Source organism: Alexandromys fortis, unplaced genomic scaffold (genome assembly GCF_014885135.2).
Source record: "Alexandromys fortis isolate MF-2015 unplaced genomic scaffold, M_Fortis_MF-2015_v1.1 scaffold_97, whole genome shotgun sequence".
Classification (NCBI taxonomy): Eukaryota; Metazoa; Chordata; class Mammalia; order Rodentia; family Cricetidae; genus Alexandromys; species Alexandromys fortis.
In genome coordinates, this window is record NW_026067981.1 from 5,102,002 (window position 1) to 5,116,208 (window position 14,207).

At 42.2% G+C, this 14,207-nt stretch overlaps 1 protein-coding gene across 1 annotated transcript in view; it reads right to left on the minus strand.

Moving 5' to 3' along the window:
* Positions 1-5,195: 5,195 nt before the first annotated feature.
* Positions 5,196-14,207, minus strand: part of LOC126511297 (uncharacterized) — a 71,015-nt gene continuing 62,003 nt past the window's right edge. The window contains exons 5-6 of the mRNA XM_050158356.1: positions 12,424-12,503; positions 5,196-5,643 (exon numbers count right to left, since the gene is read on the minus strand). Coding sequence (XP_050014313.1) covers positions 5,462-5,643; positions 12,424-12,503 — 262 coding nt within the window. The 3' untranslated portion in view covers positions 5,196-5,461. The remainder of the gene's footprint in view (positions 5,644-12,423; positions 12,504-14,207) is intronic.

Here is a 14,207-nt window from a genome sequence, read left to right on the forward strand (position 1 = left end):
CGTTGGGGCTAAAGGCATATTCCACCACATCCGGCTGTGTGAACAACTCTTAAGAAACCTGACTACGACCTAAAACAGAAAAACTTTATTGAAATGTTTAGTCGGCTGTCTCATTGTTGGTTTTAAAGGTGAGAGACTTGAGAGTTTCTGCTGGCCTGTGAGTATAAATGGGACTTCTACTTGTTCATTTGGTTAGCAGCATCACTAATGCAACTATCAACGAAGAGTCCATCCAAAATCTTCAATTAGTCAAGAGGTCAGAGTCTCAGTCATAAATCCAGCAGAGAACCAACTCCTGCAAGCTGCCCTCTGACCTCTGCACATGTGTATGTGTGAGTGCTTGTATACAGCCGTGTGTGTGTGCAGGCATGTTGCACATGCACCTCACACACACAAACCCCAGAAACCCCCACCTTGAAACCTTTTTTTAAAATTCAGGTTCTTCAATTCCTTGTATTCTTGAGTCCATGCTATCTCTCCATTTGCTAAATATAGTTGTCATTTGGCTCAGGTGCCATGAGTGTACAAACAAGGCTGAAAAGAACTGCAAAGCTAATGTGGCAATTGCAGGAACTAGGAAGCAAACACTTGATTGGAACACGCTTTCCATACGATAAGCACGGGCAAGCACTTTACTGATGGTTATTTGCCCCTCCAGAAACTGTGCAAAATAGGTAATGTTTTTGTATCTCTTTCATGAGTAAAGAAACAGATTCAAAGAGATTAGCAAACTTGTCCAAAACCATTGAATTAACAAGGAACAGATCTGAGCCTTAACCACTAGATTCTACTATCTCACAGGAGTGACGAGTAAGCCTGATTTAATATCACTACTTAGTAATGTAGGAAAGTATCATGACTTAGGTGGGCAGGACGGCTCCATGGATAGAATGCGTGCCACACAAGCCTGACAACTTGAGTGGACTGACTCTCTCTCTATCTCTCTCTCTCTCTCTCTCTCTCTCTCTCTCTCTCTCTCTCTCTCTCTATGTGTGTGTGTGTGAGAGTGTGTATATGTGTGTGTATATGTGTGTGTGTGTGTGTGTGTGTGTGTGTGAGAGAGAGAGAGAGAGAGAGAGAGAGAGAGAGAATTATGGAGGAAGAGCCAAGGCCAACTTGGGTCATATTTTCTGCAGGGTTACAAGGAGCCTTCAAGAGAGATTCAATCCTCTGCTGTTTTTAGCAAGTGGCACCTGGTGCCCAGGGAGGAGAAAATAAAGTCATTCCATCAAAATGCCAGAACATGGGCCCTGGAGCTGCGTTATCAGAGATCCCAGTGACAGGATTCATAAGTAATAACCTAGAAAACTGTTTCAACTGGAACAAATTCTTAACAATATAAAGCAGCTTGTGGCTGCTGCCAAACTTTTCTCTTCAAAGTGACCTACAGTGAGCCTCTTCAAATCTGTTTAATAGAAATTTCAGGCCATTGTTTTGGGCCAGGCTGGAAATAAAGATGGAGACGCTGATGCTAAAGTTTTGAGGCACCAGGCTGAAACTGAGATTAGAGACACAGCAGTCAAATTTCCCATACAAGGCAATTTTAGTTGATATGATAATGAAGTCCCTTGTTCCTTAATCTTTATGTCCCCAAAAGATGGCGTGAAATAATCCAGTATATACTACCATGACTTCCTATTTTTCAAGTCTCTGTCCTCTCATTATATGGAAAATGACTTTGAAATAACCAAGCTGCTTTTGGTTTTGTTTCAACTTTCTTTAAACCCCGTTTGGTTCCATTTGAACACTCATTCTATTTTATATGTTAAATGATTTCCTGGTTCCAGAATAAAAGAATCTATGCAGTTTGCACCTTTAACTCATAATAGTTAGCAGCTGGTTGTCAACTTCATCGTCGCTGGCCTGCTTGGGAAAGGATGTCTTAATTGAGTGAGTCGATGTGGAGGACCCACCCTAAAAGTTGGCAACACCGTCCTTCGGCAGTGGTCCTGGTGTCTATGAGGAGGAGAATGGGAGATGAGCACAAACATTTGTCATTTTCTTTTTCTTAGCGAGGGATGTAATGGGACCAGCTGCTTCGAGCCCTTACTGCCTTGACTTCCCCTTCATGATGGCCCTCACTTGAACTGTAAGCCAAAGTCAACCCTTACCTCTTTGAGTTGCTTTCATTATGATATGGCATCACAGGAACAGAAAAATAAATAAGACACTTGTAACTTTGTTCTTTGACAAGTTTTAGGACTCTTAATGAGATAGTGACTTGCTAATAGAACACACGCATACACACACGCACAAACGCATGCACGTGCACGCATACACACACAGACACCTAAAACATCAACAGATAATTTTTTAATATCTCTGAGTTAGGAAAAAATACAGTAGTTTAAAGCAAAACAACGGAAAGAGCTATGTCTCGTTTATCTCAGTTGCCCTATGCCCCAGAACAATACCTGGCACATGGTACGTGCCTAGTAAATTTTGTTTAATGATTGATGAACATTATCCAGTATATAAGGATGGTTGTGTCCACCACCTGTGCTCCAATCTTTCAAACACCCAGAGACGCTCACAAAATCCACTTACCTGGATCATACAGATCTACATGCCTCAGGGAATTGCTGCAGGTTTTACCTTTTCAAACATTTGACTTTAATACATTTTGGAGCCTTCTGACTTTAAGAAGTAATCCTGTTAGCATAGATAAGTTTCTAGACTAAGTATTAAAATTCTTTTATCTGGTGTTGAAGAATGATAGTCGCCAATACCACTTATATGATGGTTTTCCTTGATTGTCAACTGGGCTACGTCTGGAATGAACTAAAACCCAAGTGGTTAGGTACACACGTGAGGAAATCTTAATTAAATCATTTGAAATGGGAAGATCCCCTTTAATCTTGGCCACACAATCTGCTGGGCTATATAAAGAACATTGAAGAAGGAAGCTCACTGGCAAGTTCATCCCTTTACAGGTATCAAAGCTTAGTTCTTCAGGGTTCTGGCAAACATTGAAGACCAGCTGAGATATCCAGCCTTGTACCTTCTGTTGATATATAGCAATTGTTGGACTAATAGGACCACAGCCTGGAAGCCACTCAAATAAGTCGTGTGTGTGTGTGTGTGTGTGTGTGTGTGTGTGTGTGCATGTGTACGTACATATATACACCCTATCCATCCATTGAATAGGCTATCAGGTAGCAATGATAACCTTGGTCACTTTAGTTCAGCTAATTATCTTTCTGACTACTACTGAAAAACATCCCCTGAGTTCCAGGAAAAAGAAAACTACCAATGCAGTGAGCTTTCTCTCTATATACATATCACATTTTTCAAGACATCATAAGCTGCTGTGCTCATGAACATAACGCTGGAGTAACTGATGAAGCTCTGGAAGCCAGTAAGATCTCCTAGAAGGGACTATCATTTTCAGCACCTTGGAGAGAGCAAGCAGCACCCCAGGTTTAGAATCTCAAAGATCCAGAAAGCAAGCCAGTATTAGAGCTGTAACCACTGTGGAAGGCTGCAAAGAGGGCAGGTTAGCCATTCTGCTCAAGCAAGTTTGCTCTCTGACCCAGGAACACATCACATCCATCCCCTGCCTCGAGTCTCTGGCCCCAAGGCTTTTCCCTGATTGGATCCCTCTGCCCAGATGTTTTTGAATTGCTGTGCACGGTTCATCCGCAGGTCTCCGCCCCATGACTTTGCAGAAAACCTTGCCTCGCTCCTTATTTCTGTATTTTACTCTGTTCATCCATGTTGTCTGCATTTGAAACCAAGCAGTTCATTCTCTCCTTGCTAAGCTATTCTCTCTCTAACCCCAAACAGAAAGTGGACCTTGTGAAGGAATAGATCATCTTTGTGTTATTCAGTGTTGTAACTTTAGGGTTTTAAGCCTATCTGATGCCTAGAATGTTCTCTGTAAATATTGGACAATTAAGGAAATGAAGTAAGACAAGCAATAGGACCATGAAATTAGACTTGAAGTGTAGGAGACAATTGACAACCTTGAACTGAACAGCTTGAGTAGACACCAAATGCTTCCTATTAGATTTAAAATAAGACTATGGTTAAAGATAAAAAGGTCTCTGTTCATTAGCATGGTCCATACAAGAACCCGTATCTACCACACTCATTAAGTGGCAAAGCCAATCCTAAATTTTAATTTCTAGAGAAGTTAATTTCCAGAATAGATAATTTTCTTGGTGATGGGATACTTTGTTTTACTGTTACCTGTTTTGGTGCTGACACAGTGTCCCTGTTTACATAGTCCAGGCTGGCCTCAAAGTCTAGATCCTCCTTCCCAGCCTTCCTCAGCCTCCTGGAGGCTGAAACTACAAGCATGTGACAACGTGTGAGATAACCAATACAACTTTTGAGATTTATTTTAAAAAATATTGTGTGTACGGGCGTTTTATCAGAATGTCTGGGTACCACATGTGTATAGTGCCTGTTTAGGCGAGAACTGGACAGCAGACCCCCTGGAATTGGAGACTCAAACAGTTGTTAGCTGCCATGTGGGTGCTGGGAATTGAACCAGGGTCCTCAAAAGGCAAATAGTGCTCTTAACCATTAATCCATATCTCCACCCTCAATTAATACCTTTTTTTAAAATAATACAAACTAAGCAAAGGCAATCCCTCTGTGGTTCTCTTAAAGGCAGCTGTTGTTTCCTCTTCAACCATAACAAAGAACTTTGATTTTTCTCAGCGACATCAGGTAGAGACTGATAAGGCAAATAATTGAGTGTTGCCTGAACCATAGCCCCTGTCATTTACGTGCAAAATTACTGGGAGATGAGAGCATCTCTGAACATGGGGAAGGGATGGATATATACCACATAGTTATGGGGAAGGGATACATACCAAGTAGTGGACAAACTGCTAGTGAATCCAGCAAACAACTTTAATGTGGACCATGAAGTGGCTTTAAGCCTTCCGAATCATTACCAATGTTTTGAAAAGTTAAATTGAGATATATAGAATTTCTTAAAAGTTCAGAAGTTCTGGAATTATTGACCTTGGAATTCTTACATAGAAATATAACCTAACGTGGGTTGGCCACTGCTTCTTTAAAGGTGATTTGGATCTAAGGGCTTCTACTATGTGAGGATAAGTTTCTGTTTAAAATCTACACGACAATTTTCCCTCCCAAACTATCAGTCTATGGTATGGTGGCACAAGCATGAAACTTGAAGCTAAGTGCATAATAAAGACATTTATAAGGACAAGGCACAGTGTGAACGTACCTGCCTTTATACATATACAGCTGGTATTAAACAAATGATTATTGCATAAATTAATAAAAGTATGAGAGCATTGACCAAAATTCTAAACCCTAAAAATATGACTTATTGCTATGCATAGTACAGTTTCTGAATCCACTATTTTTTCCTTTTTTCTCATATTTTTTCCACTTTTTATCTCAAGATTAAGAACAGAGCATTACTTCATTAATTAAGGCCTAATCAGATCATCTATTAATCTTCAGTTGGGCAGTCACACTACTGTGCTGCACCTCCATAGCACCATCGAAGTACTGAAGTCGAATCTCCTTGGTTTGGAGAAGTGGGTCGGCCCTGGTTGTCACTCTTTGAACAAGCCTCTTGGTTTTCTAGTCCAAAGTTTGTCCATCTGTGGAACCAGGTGGTCTCCACCTGGACTTCCTGCTTCATAGCCTCTGTCCCTGCAAAAATGAGAAAAAAAAGATAAGTGTCTGGGGCTTCAGAGATAGCAGAGTCCATCAGGGAAAGACGAGAAAAAACACCCGTACCTTATAATTAAGGCAAAGAGACTTCCAAGAGTCCTGGCAGCAATCCACGGAGGACCAGCAATGGAACACGAACTCATTAGCAGTGTGTTGAGTAAGACTCAGAGAGAAAGACAAGGCCGATGAGGAGGAAGTCCAAACGGAGACAGGGGATTATAAAGCAAGAGTAGGGAAACTATTGCTAATTAGGTCATTTAGACACTGAACGACTGAATGTGATTCCTTCTGAAGCATCAAGAGAACAGCCAGGGGAGGCATAATAGCACAAGAATATATGCTACTAGGCAAAAACAGGATCCCTGAGCAACTCGGGACAGCAATACCCAGGCAAGCTAATGGATGTCAGATGGAAAACAGCACCTAATTTTCAAGCCAATCTCACCTGAGGAGACAGACTTGAAAGAAAATACACAAAAGAAGCACATATACGTAAGCACTCGGAAAATATTTGTTAAATCGAATTCTATCTGCAAAAGCTCAGGTTGCTTTACTGTTCTAAAACCCTAACTTGAAGGAAATGAAAAATACAACAAATCTCAGAGTGATAATTCCAAACAGAGTCAACAAAAATACATTCTGGGCAAAAACCCCTTGTCCTTAAAATATAAAATTGAAATAATTCTATTTGCCCAGATTCATCGCTAGCCTACATCAACAAGATAGAGGCCAAGACCTATATCGAATTTGCATCCACTTGGGCCTAACAGCACCGGGCACAGTAACTTTGAATGCATGCATGCTTACATCTAGATTATTTGTTGGTATAAAACAAAGCATCCCAGATTAACAGTCTCAGACAACAGCTACTTTCTTCTCTCATCATTCCATGGGATGACTGTGTCCTATGGGAAGCTCTTTGGGGTCTCTTCCTTCTCTCTTGTGATGAGCAGCATATGTCAGTTGACAGTAAGTTATCTGGAGGCCAGGGGGCTATGGTGACTTTCCCTCCACATGGTTTTTCACCCCCTGTGTGGACTCTCCGTGGAGTCAGTCCAGTGAGGTAGACAGACATCTCACATGGGGTTAAGTATTCCAAAGCACAAAATCAGAAGCTAGCAGATCTTCGCAAGCTTTTGAGCTAGAGCTGGGACATCTGGAATATTCCGCTGGTTAAAGCAGATCACAGGGCAAACCTATGACTCAATGCCTGAGGCAGCGACGAAAGAATGAGTCTGAGGAGAGATGGTTCGTTGACGTTTGCCCTCCCTCTTCCTGTGGAGCAAGCAGGCTTAGAGTCATTTACTCGCTAGCACGTACCATTCTTTAGAGACAGGAAGAATGACTCAGAGATGAGACCTAAAGTCCAGAGGTTGAAACCAAGAGCTGAGAGGAATAATCCCAGAAATCAAAAGGGAGGTTTGAACACAGAGCGTCCCTTAACTTCCTTAAGTGGAAGAAATCAGGGACTCCGCCAGCCTGGATTTCAGAATTGCTGTAATCCCCTTCCTCCTCCTTTGGAAGAGAGAGTACTGTAGTTTCCTGACCCTTTCACTGCTCAGTAGTGGTGAATGGGGGACACATAGATTATTCCCTTCCTTGATCTTTGTCCCTAAGAGGAAGTGCACATAAGGAGTCTCAACCATGCTGCGTTATCCTGGACTTTCGACTGGTTTCACACAGCATGAGGTTTGCATAAGGAAGAGAAATTTTCGTATGAGAAGACATGAATCAGGAAGGTGGTGTCAACAGGCCATGACCCCCACGACTATCACTTGGTGCAGATTCCTCTCCCACTTGCCCTAGGACTTGGTGCAATGACGTGGCTGAACCTGGAGGTACTGACACTCCACTGGCTAGTGGGAGCGGTGTACCATTGAAAGCCTCCATTTGCTTCGCTTTTTCAGATACTGAGCCTCTGGGTAAGAAGTCTGGCAGTCACTGTTGAGAGACCACCCTTCAGGCTGACATGAAGAGTCCATGCAGAGAGGGAAAGGCCCTGAGACTGATAAGAGAGAAAAAGAGGCCCAGCAGATCTAATAACCCAGCTAAGACTCTACTCACTACCCCTACCCAAGAGAACACCAGAGATACTGGCATATAAACTGTCAGCGGGGTCAACCATAACCATACAAAAGCAATAAAACACTTGGTTTTAGCCACTGAATTTTAGGACAGTTTACTAACACAGATGCTGGCAACCCCTGCCATAAATCAGTGTGTGATCATGGGCAAAATATGATGCTTAGAGGTTGTTATGTTTTCATATACCAAGCCAGTTTAGAAACTGAGACTATATGAGAAATATGAGAATATGATATGAAAAAAGAATCCTCTCGTCTATGTTGGCTAAAATCAGGAGAATCTCACAAACAAATTATGAACCGTGTTTATAGTCAAAACATGTCTCAATGTCCTTATGGCCTATGGATAATAAGAATTCCTTTGACCTTTTTCCAATTTGTTTTTTATCTCATCATCTTGTAGACCTGTACTCTGTGTGTGTATGCATGTGTGTGTGTGTGTGTGTGTGAGAGAGAGAGAGAGAGAGAGAGAGAGAGAGAGAGAGAGAGAGAGAGAGAGATTTAAATGTAATTCTATTGAAAAGTCTGTGCCCACTCTAGGATTCATGTTATAATCCTCTTCCTAAGTCCCCCCCCCAAAATACTGAGCTTAAATATACATTAAAATTGTTTTGATTAATTGCAGCAATTGAGTCATTTTGAAATTCCTCTCTATGCTGTTAAAGCAAGAGTTCCAACTGCACCTCACAAGAGGTCTCTGGAAATAACACCTCCGGAAGCCATAACCATCAACATTGTTCATCTCTCAGTGCCATCGTCAATACAAAGGTCTGGTCTCAATCCAAGGAGTGTGTATTGAGACCCTGCATTGGCATGGAGGAAAAATGGAGCTCCTTTGGATCCACTTACCTGTTTCATCCCGGGGAATCAGACGCACCCCTAGACATAAGGTGTTGAAATATGAAGCGGCGGGGCTGCGTCCCCAACACCCCGGCCGCTTGGCTAGCTTATGCCCGAAATAACAACACACAAACTGTATTCATTTAAAGAACTGCTTGGCCCATACTCTAGCCCTTATAGGCTAATTCTCGCACCTGGACTAGCCCATTTCTAATGATGTTTGTAAGCACCCCAAGGTGCGCTTACCGGGAAGATTCTAGCCTACATCCATCTTCATCGCGTGTGCCTCAGAGAGCAGAGCTATCGCGTCTACCCGGGAGAGCTGAGCATGGCGTCTGTGCTCCAGCAGAGCTGTCCGGTCTCTCCGGAAGCAGAGCAGAGTCTGACCTCACTTCCTCTTCCGCCCAGAATTCTATTCTGTTTACTCCTCCCATCTATGTTCCAAGCCATGAGGCCAAGCAGCTGGTTTATTATAACTTAACCAATGAAATCAACAGATTGATATATGACACTCCCACATCACTTCCCCTTTTTCTGTTTAAACAAAAAAAAAAAGGCTTTAACTTAACATCCAAAGCTCTAGAAATGACAGAGACATCTCGCTGCCTGGACAGTCACCCAAAGTTCCTCTGTACCGTTGGGGCATCCATCTTCGGCCTACAGGCCCATAGTTTCCAGCAGACATTTCCACAAAGCAGGAAATTTCAAAGGCAGTCACTATCTGCTTGTCCTGAAGAATGTCTTGCAGACTCTTTCATGAATCAGGAACCCCGAAAGATCATCTCACCTTTAGGCAAGTTCAGCAGTCCTCTCTCTGCGGGTTCTCTGTGTCCAGTTTATGCAATAGTCCAGGCAAGAGCAGTTTCTTGCCCAAATGGCTATCAAACTCCATAAGGATCCTCTTCGATGCCCATCTTCCTCTTGAAGTAGATTGGTGCTGCCAGGAGCAGAGTGTCTCATTGTCATGAAAAGTCCTAAGTTATTAAAACATTTAAAATGCCATATTCTATAATCTTTGAAAAATATGAAGAATGCCTATCTAAAATATATCTATGCACATCTAGAAAATCTTAACTAACATGACTACAAACTTAACTATTATTAATGATTATTCATTAACAACCTATATACATTACAAAATTAACCTTAAATTTAAATCACTAAAGCAAAATCCATATCAATGTAAATTATTCATACCTATATCATCTCCCCCTTTAAATGTAAAAGAACATTTATAAACAATATTTGGGAATATGGGCGCAGTTTTTTCTCTCCAAACTGCTTCCTGCTGAATGGGGGCGTCGTTAATTAGGTCTTTCATGGTATAACCTGTGTGCTAGTTTCATCTCAGTTGGCAGTTGAGCGAAGCAATTTTCTGAAGGTATTCACAGCAACCGTTCAGGAGGGCGTGGTCCATCATACCATATCGGAATAGAAGAAATGAACAGGGTCTCATCCTCTGTGAAAACAAAATAAGAAACTCCTTTCCAAAGTATCATGTCCTTAGATCCAAATTTCAAAGTCAAGGCATCAAAATCTCTACGATGGATTAGTTCAGCAGCATTTATAAACAAATATCTTTTAGCATCTGTTGCTCCTTCCTCAGCATTCAAACAATTCAAAGAGAGCATAATAGTATACAGTATCAAGATTCTCTGTGTATTTTCCATCTTTGTACGCTTTATTTTAACCTCTATTTCGTTTATTTTTACTTTTATTTTATATTCTCTGTATCTCTTTGACCTGGAATAACTCTGTAGACCAGGCTCTCCTTGAACTCTCAGAGATCCGCCTGTCTCTGCCTCCCAGGCATTGGGATTAAAGGTGTTTGCTACCACACCTTGAACTCACAGAGATCTGTTTGTCTCTGCCTTCTAGGCACTGGGATTAAAGGCGTGTGCTACCACACCTTGAAGTCACAGAGGTCAATCTCCCTCTGCCTCCCAAGCGTTGGGATTAAAGGCGTGTACTACCACACACAACTTCTCTTTTTCTTACTTTTTTTTTAAAACTTTTAACTTTTAGCTTGCATATATTTTTAACACACTGTAAATCATTTAAACATTTTCTTTATCTTTGAATCTCTTTACTGTATATCTCTCTTTTTCTGACCACACGAGCCTTTAAATTACTGAGCAATATGAGTAGGATTAAAGCCGTGGCTTTGCCAGCTAGATCCAGTCCATTCCTTAGCTTTCCAGCCTCATGGCTGAGGTACCGGTTGTAGCCATGTTTACTGCCACAACTCTATGGCATTTCAAGGTCCCTGCCAGCAAGCGAGCTTCAGCAGCCTGTGCTTGCAAACCACACGAACCGCCTGCGTAAAAGAGTCAGAGTTTGCCGTGGCAGGACAGCCCAGAAAGCCGGCATTTTTAAACGGCACAGCTTTTTTCCTGCTACAGCTGAAAATCGAAAAGCATGCGTTCAGCTTTTCGTCAACACCATTTAAGTGTTTTGTGGCAGGACCTCTTAATGAGCTGCAGGGTTTTGCAGCTGAAGCTGAGTCAGGAAGCCTCTCTTAGATGAGAGCGCTTGCTTGCCTCTAGCAAGCAGAGTAGACCCAAGAAATTTGTGCCTACCAAGAAAACATGCTTCATTCCATTCTTTCCCCAGCTTTCTCAGGCTTTTTGTGGATTCAGTTAGCCACACGTCTGGGCGCCATCTGTTGAAATAGGAGCGGCGGCGGGGCTGCGTCCCCAACACCCCAGCCGCTTGGCTAGCTCACGCCCGAAATAACAACACACAAACTGTATTCATTTAAAGAACTGCTTGGCCCATGAACTCTAACCCTTACAGGCTAATTCTCGCACCTGGACTAGCCCATTTCTAATGATGTGTGTAAGCACCCCAAGGTGCGCTTACCGGGAAGATTCTAGCCTAAGTCCATCGTGGGTTGCAGCTGCCTGGGAGAGCTGAGCATGGCGTCTCTGCTCCAGCAGAGCTGTCGGGTCTCTCTCGGAGCAGAGCAGAGTCTGTCCTCACTTCCTCTTCTGCCCAGCATCCTATTCTGTTTCCTCCTCCCATCTATCTTTTAACCTATCAGAGCCAGCAGTTTCTTTATTGCTCAGCCAATGAAATCAACAGATTGATATGACACTCCCACATCAATAAGGAAAAAGTTTTTAGCTGAAAGTTAGGCATCTCCACGCTATCGACTCCAGCATCCTTACAGTGGCCTTGAAGCAACAGCGGCAGGAAGCCTCCACTCCGGGGACCCGTGACATGATAAAGTGATGTTTGAGGTGCTCATTTAGCAGGAGTATAGAGACAGGCTGTGGGGGTGTGGGATGGAAACTGATCTGAGTCTAACCCAAGGTGGATCCGAAGGAGAGAGCTGGGTGAAATATAGAATGTGAAAAATCACAAGGTTGGGAGAAAATGGTGCCATTAACATGAAAACGTAGGACTGCGAGGCAACTCGGAAAGCAGTAATGGATGGAGATCCACCCAGAATTACACTCACTCGTTTGGATCAGAGGAAAAATTAACAGGGCTATTGTATGGGCTGTGGGCAGCAAATGAGTGTCGGGGAGCAGACGAATCCAGGATGCTGCCACGTGCATCCATGTGTGTCCCATGATAAACGTCTGCGCCTGAGGGTTGGAATTCCAGAGAACTGCCTCATCGGACTTCTTCCTGAGGCTGTCGTCATACTTCCAGACAACCCAAGAGTCACAGTAGAGAGGAAGTGCTCCTGGGATAGAGCACAAGGCACCAAGCCTAACTTCACACCCACCGGAGATTCATTATCACCTACCCACCAAGCAAAGTAATAAAATTCCATTACTTATGCTTCAAACAGGCACTGTATATGGAAATGAACTCGGTGCCTCACCGATAACTTGGTAACATCTCAGCATCCTCCAGGCCCTCTGAAGAAGCATCTGTCTTTCATCACTCATGGGTCCAGAAGTCCTGTATTTAAGGCAGAAATTGGAAATGAACAATACTGTGACAATGACAGCATGCTTGGGTGGCTTTGGCTCTGTCATGCCGAGTGACCCATTGTTTTATGCCTCAACGTTTAAAACAATAAAGCAGAATTTGAAAACCATGCTCAAATGGATCTGAAATCCAGATGCCTCTTTAATGTATTTTTATCGTTTCTTTTGTTTGTCCAAGTTGCTTACTTGCATATATTGTGTTCTGTATATTGAATCCTTGGATCCCCGTCCTTCCTTCCCTCAGCCCCTCCTTCTTCCTGTTGGTTTTTTTTTTTTTTTTGGTACCCCAGACAATTTTACTTCTACTCCCATGTCTTGTATGTGTGTGTGTATGCGTGAGCATGTGTGTGGGAGGGGGAGATTTGTGTATTTACATAAAATCTGGGAACCACAAATGAGATAAACGATATTTTCCTTTCTTTTTTCATTTGTTTTTTAGAATACTTTCAATGTCTAAGTTTTTAAATTTTTTGAGAATTTTACACAAGAATTTTACAATGTTACATCATTTCTGCCCATCCATCTTTCTCCTCCCTCCAGCTCCTCCTGTGTCCCCCTCACTCCATCTCAAATTCATGAGCTCTTCCTTTTTAATTATTGTTACATATTGTGTGTGTGTGTGTGTGTGTGTGTGTGTGTGTGTGTGTGTGTTTGCTCCTCTGTATATGCGATTAGTGCTGACCACTTTGGGACTGAATAACCTATCAGGGGCCTCATCCCTGGACAAGACCCATTCTCCCTCTCTCCACCGCCATGATAGACTCTAGCTCTTCATCTAGGTGTAGGGCCTTGTGAGATTTTCCTCAACAGTGTTGGCATGTCAGCTGGCCCAATGGCGCCAGGCTTATTTAGGCGACCATATACTTGAGATCCTACGAGCCCAGCATTCCTGTCATTTATAGAAGACACCATCTTTACAACAGATGCCCTGGTCCACTAGTTCTTACGATCTTTCTGCCACTTCTTCCTTGATGTTCCCTTCTTGGTATATACCTAAGACTGGTTTAAATTACTTAATATGATTATCTACAGTTATACCCATTTCCCTGCTAGCAGCATAACTTGGTTCTTTATGGATTATGAGAAAACCTTGTTGTGCATGTGTAACACATTTTCCCTGTCCGTTTTCTGTTGTTGGACACCTAGGTTGGCTTCACAGTTTATCTATTTTAATGTACTTTCAAAACCAAAGTATAGGGCTGGAGAGATGGCTCAGCGGTTAAGAGCACTGACTGCTCTTCCAGAGGACCCGGGTTCAATTCCCAGCACCCACATGGCAGCTCATAACTGTCTGAAAAAAATAAAAGATAAATCATAAAAAATTTAAAAAAAAAAACCAAAGTATATAGTTGATACCTCTCCTATTAGGGACCAACTATAGTTTATATTATACCATTACAACTCTTTAGTAATTGCTTATTCTTCAGAAAACAAAATATTTTCTTTGAGGTAGGGCCATTTTAAAACTATTGTGGCACATATTGATAATTTTTAAATATACCAAATTTCAGCTGGCTTCACTTTCTTTTTAAATCTTTTTTCTTTTAAATAAACTTTATTATAAAACTTGCAAGCAAATAAAAAATTCAATTTTTTTTTCAAAATTCTCCTCAGAAATGTGTCCAAATATCATCTCTGCCCATGGTGAACCATTCCCACTGGCCTTGCTGTGCTA